A 12094-nucleotide genomic window follows, 5' to 3' on the forward strand; every position below is an offset into this window, starting at 1 on the left:
CATGTTTTCTTTAGATTTTTAGCCTTCATCCGACGATCACCTACAAAAACCACAAAAGACAAATAAAAATCGCAAATTTCATCAAACAGATTTCAAAAATTTTATTAATCTCTTACACTTATAAATTTATAAATTTAATACCAATGCAGTAAATTCATTTCTAAAATTTTCCCCCACAAGCAGTAAATCTAATTATGATGAAAATTTGTATCTTAATATTCCCCCATGACTAGCAGTAAATTTCTAAATTCTATGTAGTAAATTAAATAAATGCAAATGCAGTACTAACCTTTTGATATTTTCATTCATTCGCACAGAAATTCTATCCACACTCGCACAGCTCGCCCACGAAGAATTGTTTAAAATAATGAATTTCAGTTTCAAGTTTTCACACTCAACAACTCTAACATATAATAACATGTTTCAAACTTTCCTTTAACCCGGTTGGAAAGGAATCATATACTAAACAAAACTAACCAACGCAGCTTACTAAATACCACAAATCATAGAATAACAGCATGACTTAGAAAAGGAAACCAACGGTACCCAAACCGAATTAACCCAGTTTAAAACTGGATAATTTATTCTTTTGAAGACTATTATAAAGTCTAAGAAAGAAATAATAAAACACAAAAAAGTCGAAAGACAAACCCATACCACAAACAATTTGATTTTTGAAAAAAGGACACAACCAACAAAACATAAGTAAGACCACAACAAACCCAACATAAAACGTTGTCACATAACAGGACCCCTCACAAAAACCGCATGAAATCATACTCCCACTCCTGGCCTAACCCACCAGGAAGGACGTCCTGAGCATGCTCTATAGCCGGCCTAACCCACCGCGCTACATCCACGCTTTGTGACCACACCACTATTTTTAATAAGAGCTACTCAAGTGTGAGTAACTCTTCAAAATAACCGAACTAAAACAAAAAGCTTTTGTGAAAACAACTAACTAAAATCATTATTAAAAAATATTAAACTAATAAAAGTTTTATAAAATGTAAAATCACATGATGCAATATATAGATCAGAATACAACACCAAGGACGAACATCAAAAGACAAGACGACCCCACTACACTCGAGAGAGAATGACCAACTACAATCGATATGCCGCTCACAATCACAACTCAAAGGATTTAGAGTACGACTTGACCTCGCAGAAAAGGACTTCATTGAACTAGACCAATGACCACCTCGATGTTCAAGTATACGTACAGATCCGAGTAACCAGGCATCCCCTCCACGCACAATCTCCACGCCATTCCCAAACTAGATCATACACAAAAGAAGTTCTCCACGCAGAACAGAAAAACCTGACATAGCAAACCATTCTGAAATCAGATTTGAGTTTGCTGCGAAGACTTAGTCGTTGTCACAAAAAGAACACAACGTCTTAAGTCTCTAACTCCAGCTTCCTGGAACTTCTTTAACAAAAAGGAAACAGAAGAAATAAGATGTTCGCCAAACACCAACTTCCATCATCCATCCTTCGAATTGCAAAAGAACTATTCTAAAAAACTCTGTAAAACCCGGATGGGTGGAACCTGATCTAAACTATATTTTATGATTGGATAAATTAAATGTTTTACCAATGTAAAGTATTTAATATTAACCAATCACAATCCATCTAACTAACAACCCACTTATTTGTAAGTGCTGAAGTTACTTGTAATTTCAGCACCAGAGAGATTTGAATTTAACTTAGAAATTAGTTGGACTCTCCCGAGCACTTCAGCAGCCGCAATAAACCAGTATACCCTAGATCTATTGAGCCTAGCAGAGACTAGTTAAACAACCTGAGACTAGATAGTATAAGAGTAAGATTAGGATCGGTATTAGACTAAGAAGTTGCACGAATCTATCCGGCCGAAAATAAGATAGCGTGACGAGCAGACGGTGTACCCTATCCGAAATTACTCTATGAGTTACACTTCGGTCCTAACTCAGTATTCCTCTGGCGTTTTGTTCCCCTAAAGCCACCCTTTGCTTAATATAAAGCCATGTTATAGCGGGCAAAGATTGTCGTGTATTAACTGAAGTTGAATTGGCTGTTCATGTAAGTGCAAAGTGAACAATTGTTTCAAGTTGAGAATAGCGTTGGATCTGAAAATCTCGGTCAGAAATATCCGCGCTGTCATTTTATGATTTTGTTGACTGGGGGGATCAAAGGAAGGAGGGGGCGCGGAGGAAAGAGAGAAATAGTCCCATTATCGTCAGTCCCACTCCAAACAGCAATGTGAAGTATCTGTCCATTTTCCACTCCCCCATGCGCCAATAGGCCGCTATGATGAGGGATGACAGCAGTCCCCACGAACACGGACCCACAAAACCCATCAGCACAATCAAGAGGATATAATATCTGCACAACAAAAATTCCACTCAGCCACATTGGTCGCTAAAAGGAGTGCAACAAAACAGCAGTCAACAGACAGTTGAAGTGACCGTAAACTAAACAAACTCTTTGATGTTTAGAAATTAATTTTTTCCAAGAAAGCTATGAGGATTTTCTGAAGCCTTTTCTCTCAATAAAAATGAGCTCTGAAGTTCAATAAGGTTTGATTATTGAATTTTTATTTTAAAGAACGAACCACGTTAAAAAAACGGATAGTGAAGCTTTTGTTCCGCTGGGAAATCCAGAGAACAATTGATTTTTTTCTACTTCCGATTTCAAATGTCAAAAAATATTAACGCTTTGATTGTTTTTGTAATAGGTGTATTTTTCCAAAAAAAAACTAGTTTTTTGTTTGGGAAATCTAAAAATTTACATGCATTTTTGCTATAGAAATTCAACCTCGTTTTTTCATGCTATTTCAGTTTTTGTGCTTGGAGAATGTTATGCTCTTCTGATCATGGTATGCATTAGAAAATTTGAAGTCAAAAAGTTAAAAACAAGAAAAAACATGGCCAACAGACAGCTAGAAAATAGGCAATGAACGCAAGTAAACAGAAAAAAGTATTGATTTTAATGAATATTAACTCGAATTTAAAAGAAAAAAATAGATACCTTGAAAAAAAAATAGAAACTAGAAGTGGATGACGTTTTTTTTTTGATCGTCATCTTTTTGCTATTCGATAGTGGATTATGCGTTGTTAAAGAACAAAGGAACTTAACTAATTTAAAAAATTGTGTAGAAAAAGTCTAACCCGAAAAACGTGTTTTACCCAGAAAATTAAGTTAGCCTGAAAAATGTTTCTGTAAAAGACTTCATGACAAAAAAGGAAAAATTTATCAGCATCTATAGCAGCGTCCGAACTATGTTGGTTGACTTAAGAACGAGTTTAAAAAGAATAATTTTTTTTCACGGTTTGAAAACCGCTCGATAAGCTTGTTCAGCAAGAATTGCAGTGAAGTTTCGTTAAATCGCGAAAACATGCGTGACCGAAAAATAATTTAAGTCAAAGATTTGTGTTGTCAAAACCTGGCAATTTGTTGGTGTCTACTGCAAAAAAACTTCCGTGACCCAAATATGTAAAATAAGAGATTTATTAAAATCAGTTTTTGAAAAAAACCTGTGTTCCATATATAAAAAATTGATGTATTCCTCTAGCTCCGTCTCGTTCCCCTAAATGCACCCCTGTTTAATCTAAAGCCTTGTTATTCAGGGCAAAGATAGTCGTTTCATATTTGACCTTAAAGCGGCTGCCCGTGTAACTAGGAATTAGAAGTCTCTCACGGTTTTTGTGATCGTAATTTTTATGCTATTCGATAGTGGATTTTGCTGTTAAAAAAGGAATTTAACTAATTTAAAAATAGTGTAGAAAAAGTCTAACCCAAAAAACGTCTAACCCCGAAATTTAAAATAGCCGAAAAATTTTTTCTGTAGAAGACTTCTTGACAAAGGAAAAAAAAATTATCAGCATCTATATAAGCGTCCGAACTATGTTGGTTGACTCTAGAACAAGTTAAAAAACAATAATGTTGTTTTTTTACGGTTTTAAAACCGCACGACAAGCTTGTTCAGCACAAGTTTCAGTGAAGTTTTGTTAAATTGCGAAAACATGCGTGAACGAAAAATAATTTAAGTCAATGATTTGTATAATCAGAATCGCTTTTTTGGTGTCTACTGCAGATAAAATAATTTCCTTGACCCGAATATGTAAAATAAGAGATTTATTAAAATCAATTTTTGAAAAAAACTGTGTTCCATATATAAAGAATTAGTTTAATCCTCTAGCTCGGCCTCGTTCCCCTAATTGCACCCCTGTTTAATATAAATCCTTGTTATTCAGGGCAAAGATAGTCGTGTTATAACTGACCTTAAAGCGGCTGCCCGTGTAACTAGAAATTAGAAGTGTCTCACGTTTTTTGTGATCGTAATTTTTTTGCTATTCGATAGTGCATTTTGCTGTGTTAAAAACAAAAGAATTTAACTAGTTTAAAAAATAGTCTAGGAAAGGTCTAAACCGAAAAAAGTTTTACCCCGAAACTTAAACTTGAGCCGGAAAATTTTTTTCTGTAAAAGACTTCTTGACAAAAAAGGAAAACAATTATCAGCATCTATATAATCGTCCGAACTATGTTGGTTGACTCTAGAACGAGTTTGAAAAGAATAATTTTTTTACGGTTTTAAAACCGCACGATAAGCTTGTTCATTACAAAATTTAGTGAAGTTTCGTTAAATCGCGAAAACATGTGTGAACGAAAAGTAATTTAACTCAATGATTTATATAATCAGAATCTGGCAAATTTTGGTGTCTACTGCAAAAAAAATCACTTCCGTGACCCAATTATGTGAAATAAGAGATTCATTAAAATCAATTTTTGAAAACAACCTGTGTTCCATATATAAAAAAAATGGTGTATTCATCTAGCTCCGTCTCATTCCCTAAACGGCACCCCAGTTTAATGTAAACCCTTGTTATTCAGGGCAAAGATAGTCGTGTCATATTTGATCCTAAAGCGGCTGCCCGTGTAACTTGGAATTAGAAGTCTCACGGTTTTTGTGATCGTAATTTTCATGCTATTCGATAGTGGATTTTGCTGTGTTAAAAACAAAAGAATTTAACTAATTTAAAAAATAGTCTAGAAAAGGTCTAAACCGAAAAACGTTTTACCCCGAAACTTAAACTTGAGCCGGAAAATTTTTTTTCCTGTAAAAGACTTCTTGACAAAAAAGGAAAACAATTATCAGCATCTATATAATCGTCCGAATTATGTTGGTTGACTCTAGAACGAGTTTGAAAAGAATAGTTTTTTTACGGTTTTAAAACCGCACGATATGCTTGTTCATTACAAAGTTTAGTGAAATTTCGTTAAATTGCGAAAACATGCGTGAACGAAAAGTAATTTAACTCATTGATTTATGTAATCAGAATCTGGCAAATTTTGGTGTCTACTGCAAAAAAAATCACTTCCGTGACCCAAGTATGTGAAATAAGAGATTCATTAAAAACAATTTTTGAAAACCACCTGTGTTCCATATATAAAAAAATGGTGTATTCTTCTAGCTCCGTCTCGTTCCCCTAAATGCACCCCTGTTTAATCTAAAGCCTTGTTATTCAGGGCAAAGAGTGTCGTTTAATATTTGACCTTAAAGCGGCTGCCCGTGTAACTTGGAATTAGAAGTCTCACGGTTTTTGTGATCGTAATTTTTATGCTATTCAATAGTGGATTTTGCTGTTAAAAAACAAAGAAGTTTAACTAATTAAAAAAATAGTGTAGGAAATCTCTAACCCGAAAAACTTCTAACCCCGAAATTTAAATTGGAACCTAAAATTTTTTTCTGTAAAAGACTTCTTGACAAAAAAGGAAAACAATTATCAGCACCTACATAAGCGTCTGAACTATGTTCGTTGACTCTTAAAAAAGCATCAACAACATCCCGGAAAAAACAGATGATGTTAAGCCTAAAGAATAGGCAGTTAAGAGAAAGTCAGAAGAAATGTGTGACTTTTTATGCACTTTTGAAAACTAAATAAGCTAACTTTTTGAAGACGTTTTCCCAACTGCCTTTTTGTCTATCAGTATCAAAATTGTGTTCAAAATCAAACACACGACAAAAACAAATTAAATCTGAAGCACTTGGTAAAATCTTAATTCTGCTGTAGCATCTGTAAATTGAAATCAATTTTGAAACTTAAAGCAACTACTACGCTTCTTGCGCCACCTTGACAATCGTTATTGAAACGGAATTTTGCACGCCTTTAAACAAATCAATGCAAGTTGATTACCTTTGTGTATTAGTACGAGCCTTCTTTTTTCGCAACCTAATTCGCAAATATTGGTGCCACTTTTAAGGCATTCGAAATGTAACAAGTTAACTTAGTTGATGCATTTTTAATTTCTCAAAGGAACCGCAAAAAAGGAATTGTTTGAAACATCAATAATCAAAACTCGATTTCAGAAGCTTTTTAACTCTATGTATCTGGCAATTTTTTGAAATGCATATTTCATACATTTTTCGCTTTATTTTTTGCAATTTTGATACTTGCCAAATTAGTTATAATATAAATTTTTATTTGCAAAACTGAGTCTAATTGGTTTGGTGCTACGTTTGCTGAGTCGCATTGACAATTTATTAGCATAAGTAGCTGCTTTATTCGTGATAGTGTTTGTCGGTTTTTAAGCTTGAGTGGCTGAGGGGATAGTGCGCGAGACTAGAAATCTCTTGATTGCACAAGCTCGCAGAATTGCCAGAACATTATCTTTCCTTTTCGTCGAAAACTTGATATTCAAGAAAAAGTTTAGTAATGCTTCAATAACAAGAATAGCAGTCGCAATGGCTACGAATTCAGCTATTGTGCTTTCTTTTCGTGAAATTTTTTTTCACTTATCAATAGTCTGAATTGACAGTGCTCAGAAAAAATCGGCGTGGAACAGAAGTTGTTTCATCAGAGACTTCCACAGCTCATTGTCTTTCATTTAACAACAATGAAAACAAATATTTCTACGAAGATTTTCCAGCTCTTCCTAAGGAAAATTTTCAAATACACTGTAATCTACTTTTTGTCTTGACTTCCTTACAAAGCGCAGCTGAGCGGACGCATCATCCAGAACTTAGTGGCGAAAATTTGAGATTAGAAATGTTTTCACTATATCATTTGGAGTAAAAACGGATGTGATAGTCTTGGGAGAAGTTCAATCAAATTGACAAATTCGGAATAGTTGCTTTTTTTAAAAGGTTTTCTGATTTTGTAGGTTCCTACAAACAAAAAATTTTTTTGGGATTTTTCATCGTTATAGTGGTGTTTGCACTATCTGTTTTAAATTTATTCCGACTTAAATCTTCAACACAAGTTGGCAGTGAATGCTGCGTAGTTGAGAACCCAACATTTTTCTAAGATTTATATTCTAACGCATTGTTCAAAAATCTTTGTCCAGTAATTAAGACGACAACTATTTGGGTTTTTTCTTCAGTTTCCAAATGCTTTTTAGTCATCTAATGTATTTCCCTTACTTATAAAAGAAATCATCTTTTTCTATGTATTCCGACGTGAATCAGTTAATAAATGCAAAGATTAATAATTTTTCACTTGTGCAAATTATTGAAATACTTTCTGAGTTCAGGTTCAAGTACATGGGATCTTATCTCTCTGATAAAATTTGTCAACTAGCAAAATATTCTTTGGAATTTGTGAACTCAACTCCAAGCAGTGTTAGAGGGGAACACTGGATCATAACTATTCGATTGCACAGAACTTAATACTTAATGATTTCTTTGACTAGAAAGAGATCAATTTACTTACTCATTTCTTGCAAAAAAGTCTCGTCGAATGCTTCCACGAAAACAACAAAAAAGCAAAAACGTTAACGGATTTTATTTCTTTACGTAGTTTTTAATTCTTAATTCCTCCCTTGTATTTTAGTTTTGATTTTGTGCATGTTTTAATTTTTTCAAGTAATTTTATGTAAAAGTTTAGTTTTTGTTTGTAAGTGATAATTTTTTCCGAAGTTTCAGTAGGTTTCCGCATAGCTTCAAATATTTAGAGCATTGCGCTAAGGAGATAGAGTATGATATAAAACAAGTAATAACTCAAATAAGACCAATTTTTTTTGTTTTTAGAATTACCAGAAAATTTGATTCTATTCCGTTCACTGATAGAGAAAATTACAGAGGAGCAGGCATAACCTTCTCACTCTATGGGAGGCTCGCCCTTGATTTGTTTTTTCTTGTACAAAAAATTACTTTTAAATATCGAAGTTCGAATTAAACTAAATCGAGCTAGACCCAGTTTTAACATTAAGCGCAACAGCTGAGTTTGTATCCATTGCGACTGCTATTCTTGTTATTGAAGCATTATTTAGAAATTTTCGTGAATTTTTTTTTTCAACTATCAATAGTCTCATTTGACAGAGCTCAGAATTATTCGGCGTGGAAGAGAAATTGTTTGATCAGAGACTTTCACAGCTCATTGTCGTTCATTTTACAACAAGGAAAGCAAGCAATTCTACGAAGAATTTTCAGCTCTTCCTAAGGAAGATTTTCAAAGTCACTGTAATTTACTTTTTGTCTTGACTTCCTTACAAGATACAGCTGAACAGATGCATCATCCAGAACTTAGCGGCAGAAATTTGAGATTAGAAATGTTGTTACAAAATCATTTGGAGTAAGTAACGGAAGTGATAGTCGTGAGAAAGGACCAATCAAATCTTCAAAATGACCATTTCAGAATAATAAATTTGTTTTCGTTTTTCTGAATTTGTAGGTTCCTACAAAAGTTAGTATTTTTTTGGGGATTGTTCATCGTTAAAAGTTGGTCTTTTTTGGGGATTGTTCATCGTTATAGTGTTTGTACTATCTGTTTTGTTTTTAATCAGACTTTAAACTTCACCACAAGTTGGTAGTGAATGCTGCGTAGTTGAAAACCCAAAAGTTTTCTAAAATTTATATTCCACAGCCTTGTTCAATAATCTTTGTCCAGTACATAAAACATGTGTTTGGGATTTTCTTCAGTTTTTAAAAGCTTGTAAATCATTTAATGTATTTCCCTTACTTATACAAAGAATTGATCTTTTTTTATGTATTCCGACGTGAATCAGCTCATAAATGCAAACATAAATAATTTTTCACTTTTGCAATTTATTGAAATGCTTTCTGAGTTCAGGTTCAAGTACATGGGATCTTCCTAAGGAAAATTCAAGTACATGGGAAGATTTTCCAGCTCTTCCTAAGGAAAATTTTCAAATACACTGTAATCTACTTTTTGTCTTGACTTCCTTACAAAGCGCAGCTGAGCGGACGCATCATCCAGAACTTGGTGGCGAAAATTTGAGATTAGAAATGTTTTCACTATATCATTTGGAGTAAAAACGGATGTGATAGTCTTGGGAGAAGTTCAATCAAATTGACAAATTCGGAATAGTTGCTTTTTTTAAAAGGTTTTCTGATTTTGTAGGTTCCTACAAACAAAATTTTTTTTTGGGATTTTTCATCGTTATAGTGTTTGCACTATCTGTTTTAAATTTATTCCGACTTAAATCTTCAACACAAGTTGGCAGTGAAGGCTGCGTAGTTGAGAACCCAACATTTTTCTAAGATTTACATTCTAACGCATTGTTCAAAAATCTTTGTCCAGTAATTAAGACGACAACTATTTGGGTTTTTTCTTCAGTTTCCAAATGCTTTTTAGTCATCTAATGTATTTCCCTTACTTATAAAAGAAATCATCTTTTTCTATGTATTCCGACGTGAATCAGTTAATAAATGCAAAGATTAATAATTTTTCACTTGTGCAAATTATTGAAATACTTTCTGAGTTCAGGTTCAAGTACATGGGATCTTATCTCTCTGATAAAATTTGTCAACTAGCAAAATATTCTTTGGAATTTGTGAACTCAACTCCAAGCAGTGTTAGAGGGGAACACTGGATCATAACTATTCGATTGCACAGAACTTAATACTTACTGATTTCTTGCAAAAAAGTCTCGTCGAATGCTTCCACGAAAACAACAAAAAAGCAAAAACGTTCACGGATTTTATTTCTTTACGTAGTTTTTAATTCTTAATTCCTCCCTTGTATTTTAGTTTTGATTTTGTGCATGTTTTAATTTTTTCAAGTAATTTTATGTAAAAGTTTAGTTTTTGTTTGTAAGTGATAATTTTTTCCGAAGTTTCAGTAGGTTTCCGCATAGCTTCAAATATTTAGAGCATTGCGCTAAGGAGATAGAGTATCATATAAAACAAGTAATAACTCAAATAAGACCAATTTTTTTTTGTTTTTAGAATTACCAGAAAATTTGATTCTATTCCGTTCACTGATAGAGAAAATTACAGAGGAGCAGGCATAACCTTCTCACTCTATGGGAGGCTCGCCCTTGATTTGTTTTTTCTTGTACAAAAAAATACTTTTAAATATCGAAGTTCGAATTCAACTAAATCGAGCTAGACCCAGTTTTAACATTAAGCGCAACAGCTGAGTTTGTATCCATTGCGACTGCTATTCTTGTTATTGAAGCATTATTTAGAAATTTTCGTGAATTTTTTTTTTCAACTATCAATAGTCTCATTTGCAGAGCTCAGAATTATTCGGCGTGGAAGAGAAATTGTTTGATCAGAGACTTTCACAGCTCATTGTCGTTCATTTTACAACAAGGAAAGCAAGCAATTCTACGAAAGACTTTCCAGCTCTTCCTAAGGAAGATTTTCAAAGTCACTGTAATTTACTTTTTGTCTTGACTTCCTTACAAGATACAGCTGAACAGATGCATCATCCAGAACTTAGCGGCAGAAATTTGAGATTAGAAATGTTGTTACAAAATCATTTGGAGTAAGTAACGGAAGTGATAGTCGTGAGAAAAGACCAATCAAATCTTCAAAATGACCATTTCAGAATAATAAATTTGTTTTCGTTTTTCTGAATTTGTAGGTTCCTACAAAAGTTAGTATTTTTTTGGGGATTGTTCATCGTTAAAAGTTGGTCTTTTTTGGGGATTGTTCATCGTTATAGTGTTTGTACTATCTGTTTTGTTTTTAATCAGACTTTAAACTTCACCACAAGTTGGTAGTGAATGCTGAGTAGTTGAAAACCCAAAAGTTTTCTAAAATTTATATTCCACAGCCTTGTTCAATAATCTTTGTCCAGTACATAAAACATGTGTTTGGGATTTTCTTCAGTTTTTAAATGCTTGTAAATCATTTAATGTATTTCCCTTACTTATACAAAGAATTGATCTTTTTCTATGTATTCCGACGTGAATCAGCTCATAAATGCAAACATAAATAATTTTTCACTTGTGCAATTTATTGAAATGCTTTCTGAGTTCAGGTTCAAGTACATGGGATCTTATCTCTCTGATAAAATTTGTCAACTAGCACAAAATTCCTTGGCATTTGTGAACTTAACTCCAAGCAGTGATAGAGAAGAACACTGGATCATGACTACTCGATGGCACAAAACTTAATACTTACTGATTTTTTGACTAGAAAGAGATCAATTTATTTACTCAACTTTTGCAAACAATTCTCGGCGAATGCTTCCATGAAAACAACAAAAAACCAATATTGTGTATGGATTTTAATTCTTTACTTAGTTTTTAATTCTTAATTCCTCCCTTGGAAATTAGTTTTGATTTTGTGCATGTTTTAACTTTGAATAGTTTCATTTGAGAGAGCTCAGAGTTATTCGGCGTGGAAGAGCCAGTTTACAACAATGAAAGTAGCTGAAAAGATGCGTTAACCAGAACTTAGCGGCGGTAACTTGAGATTAGAAACGTTTTCACAAGTTCTTTTGAAGTAGGTAACGGAAGCGATAGTCTTGGTAAAAGACCAATCAAATCCTTAAAATGACCAATTCAGAATAATTCAGAAGTTCAATCAAATCGACAAATTCGGAATAGTTGCTTTTTTTAAAAGGTTTTCTGATTTTGTAGGTTCCTACAAACAAAATTTTTTTTTGGGATTTTTCATCGTTATAGTGTTTGCACTATCTGTTCTAAATTTATTCCGACTTAAATCTTCAACACACGTTGGCAGTGAATGCTGCGTAGTTGACAACCCAAAATTTTTCTAAGATTTATATACTAACGCATTGTTCAAAAATCTTTGTCCAGTAATTGAGACGACAACTATTTGGGTTTTTTTTCAGTTTCCAAATGCTTTTTAGTCATCTAATGTATTTCCCTTACTTATACAAAGAAATGATCT

At 33.3% G+C, this 12094-nt stretch overlaps 1 protein-coding gene across 1 annotated transcript in view; it reads right to left on the bottom strand.

Moving 5' to 3' along the window:
• Window positions 1-2174: 2174 nt before the first annotated feature.
• Window positions 2175-12094, bottom strand: part of LOC134844844 (transmembrane protein 170A-like) — a 77539-nt gene continuing 67619 nt past the window's right edge. Inside the window, exon 2 of the mRNA XM_063861661.1 lies at window positions 2175-2370. Coding sequence (XP_063717731.1) covers window positions 2175-2370 — 196 coding nt within the window. The remainder of the gene's footprint in view (window positions 2371-12094) is intronic.

Source organism: Symsagittifera roscoffensis, chromosome 4, assembly GCF_963678635.1.
Source record: "Symsagittifera roscoffensis chromosome 4, txSymRosc1.1, whole genome shotgun sequence".
NCBI classification, from domain to species: Eukaryota; Metazoa; Xenacoelomorpha; order Acoela; family Convolutidae; genus Symsagittifera; species Symsagittifera roscoffensis.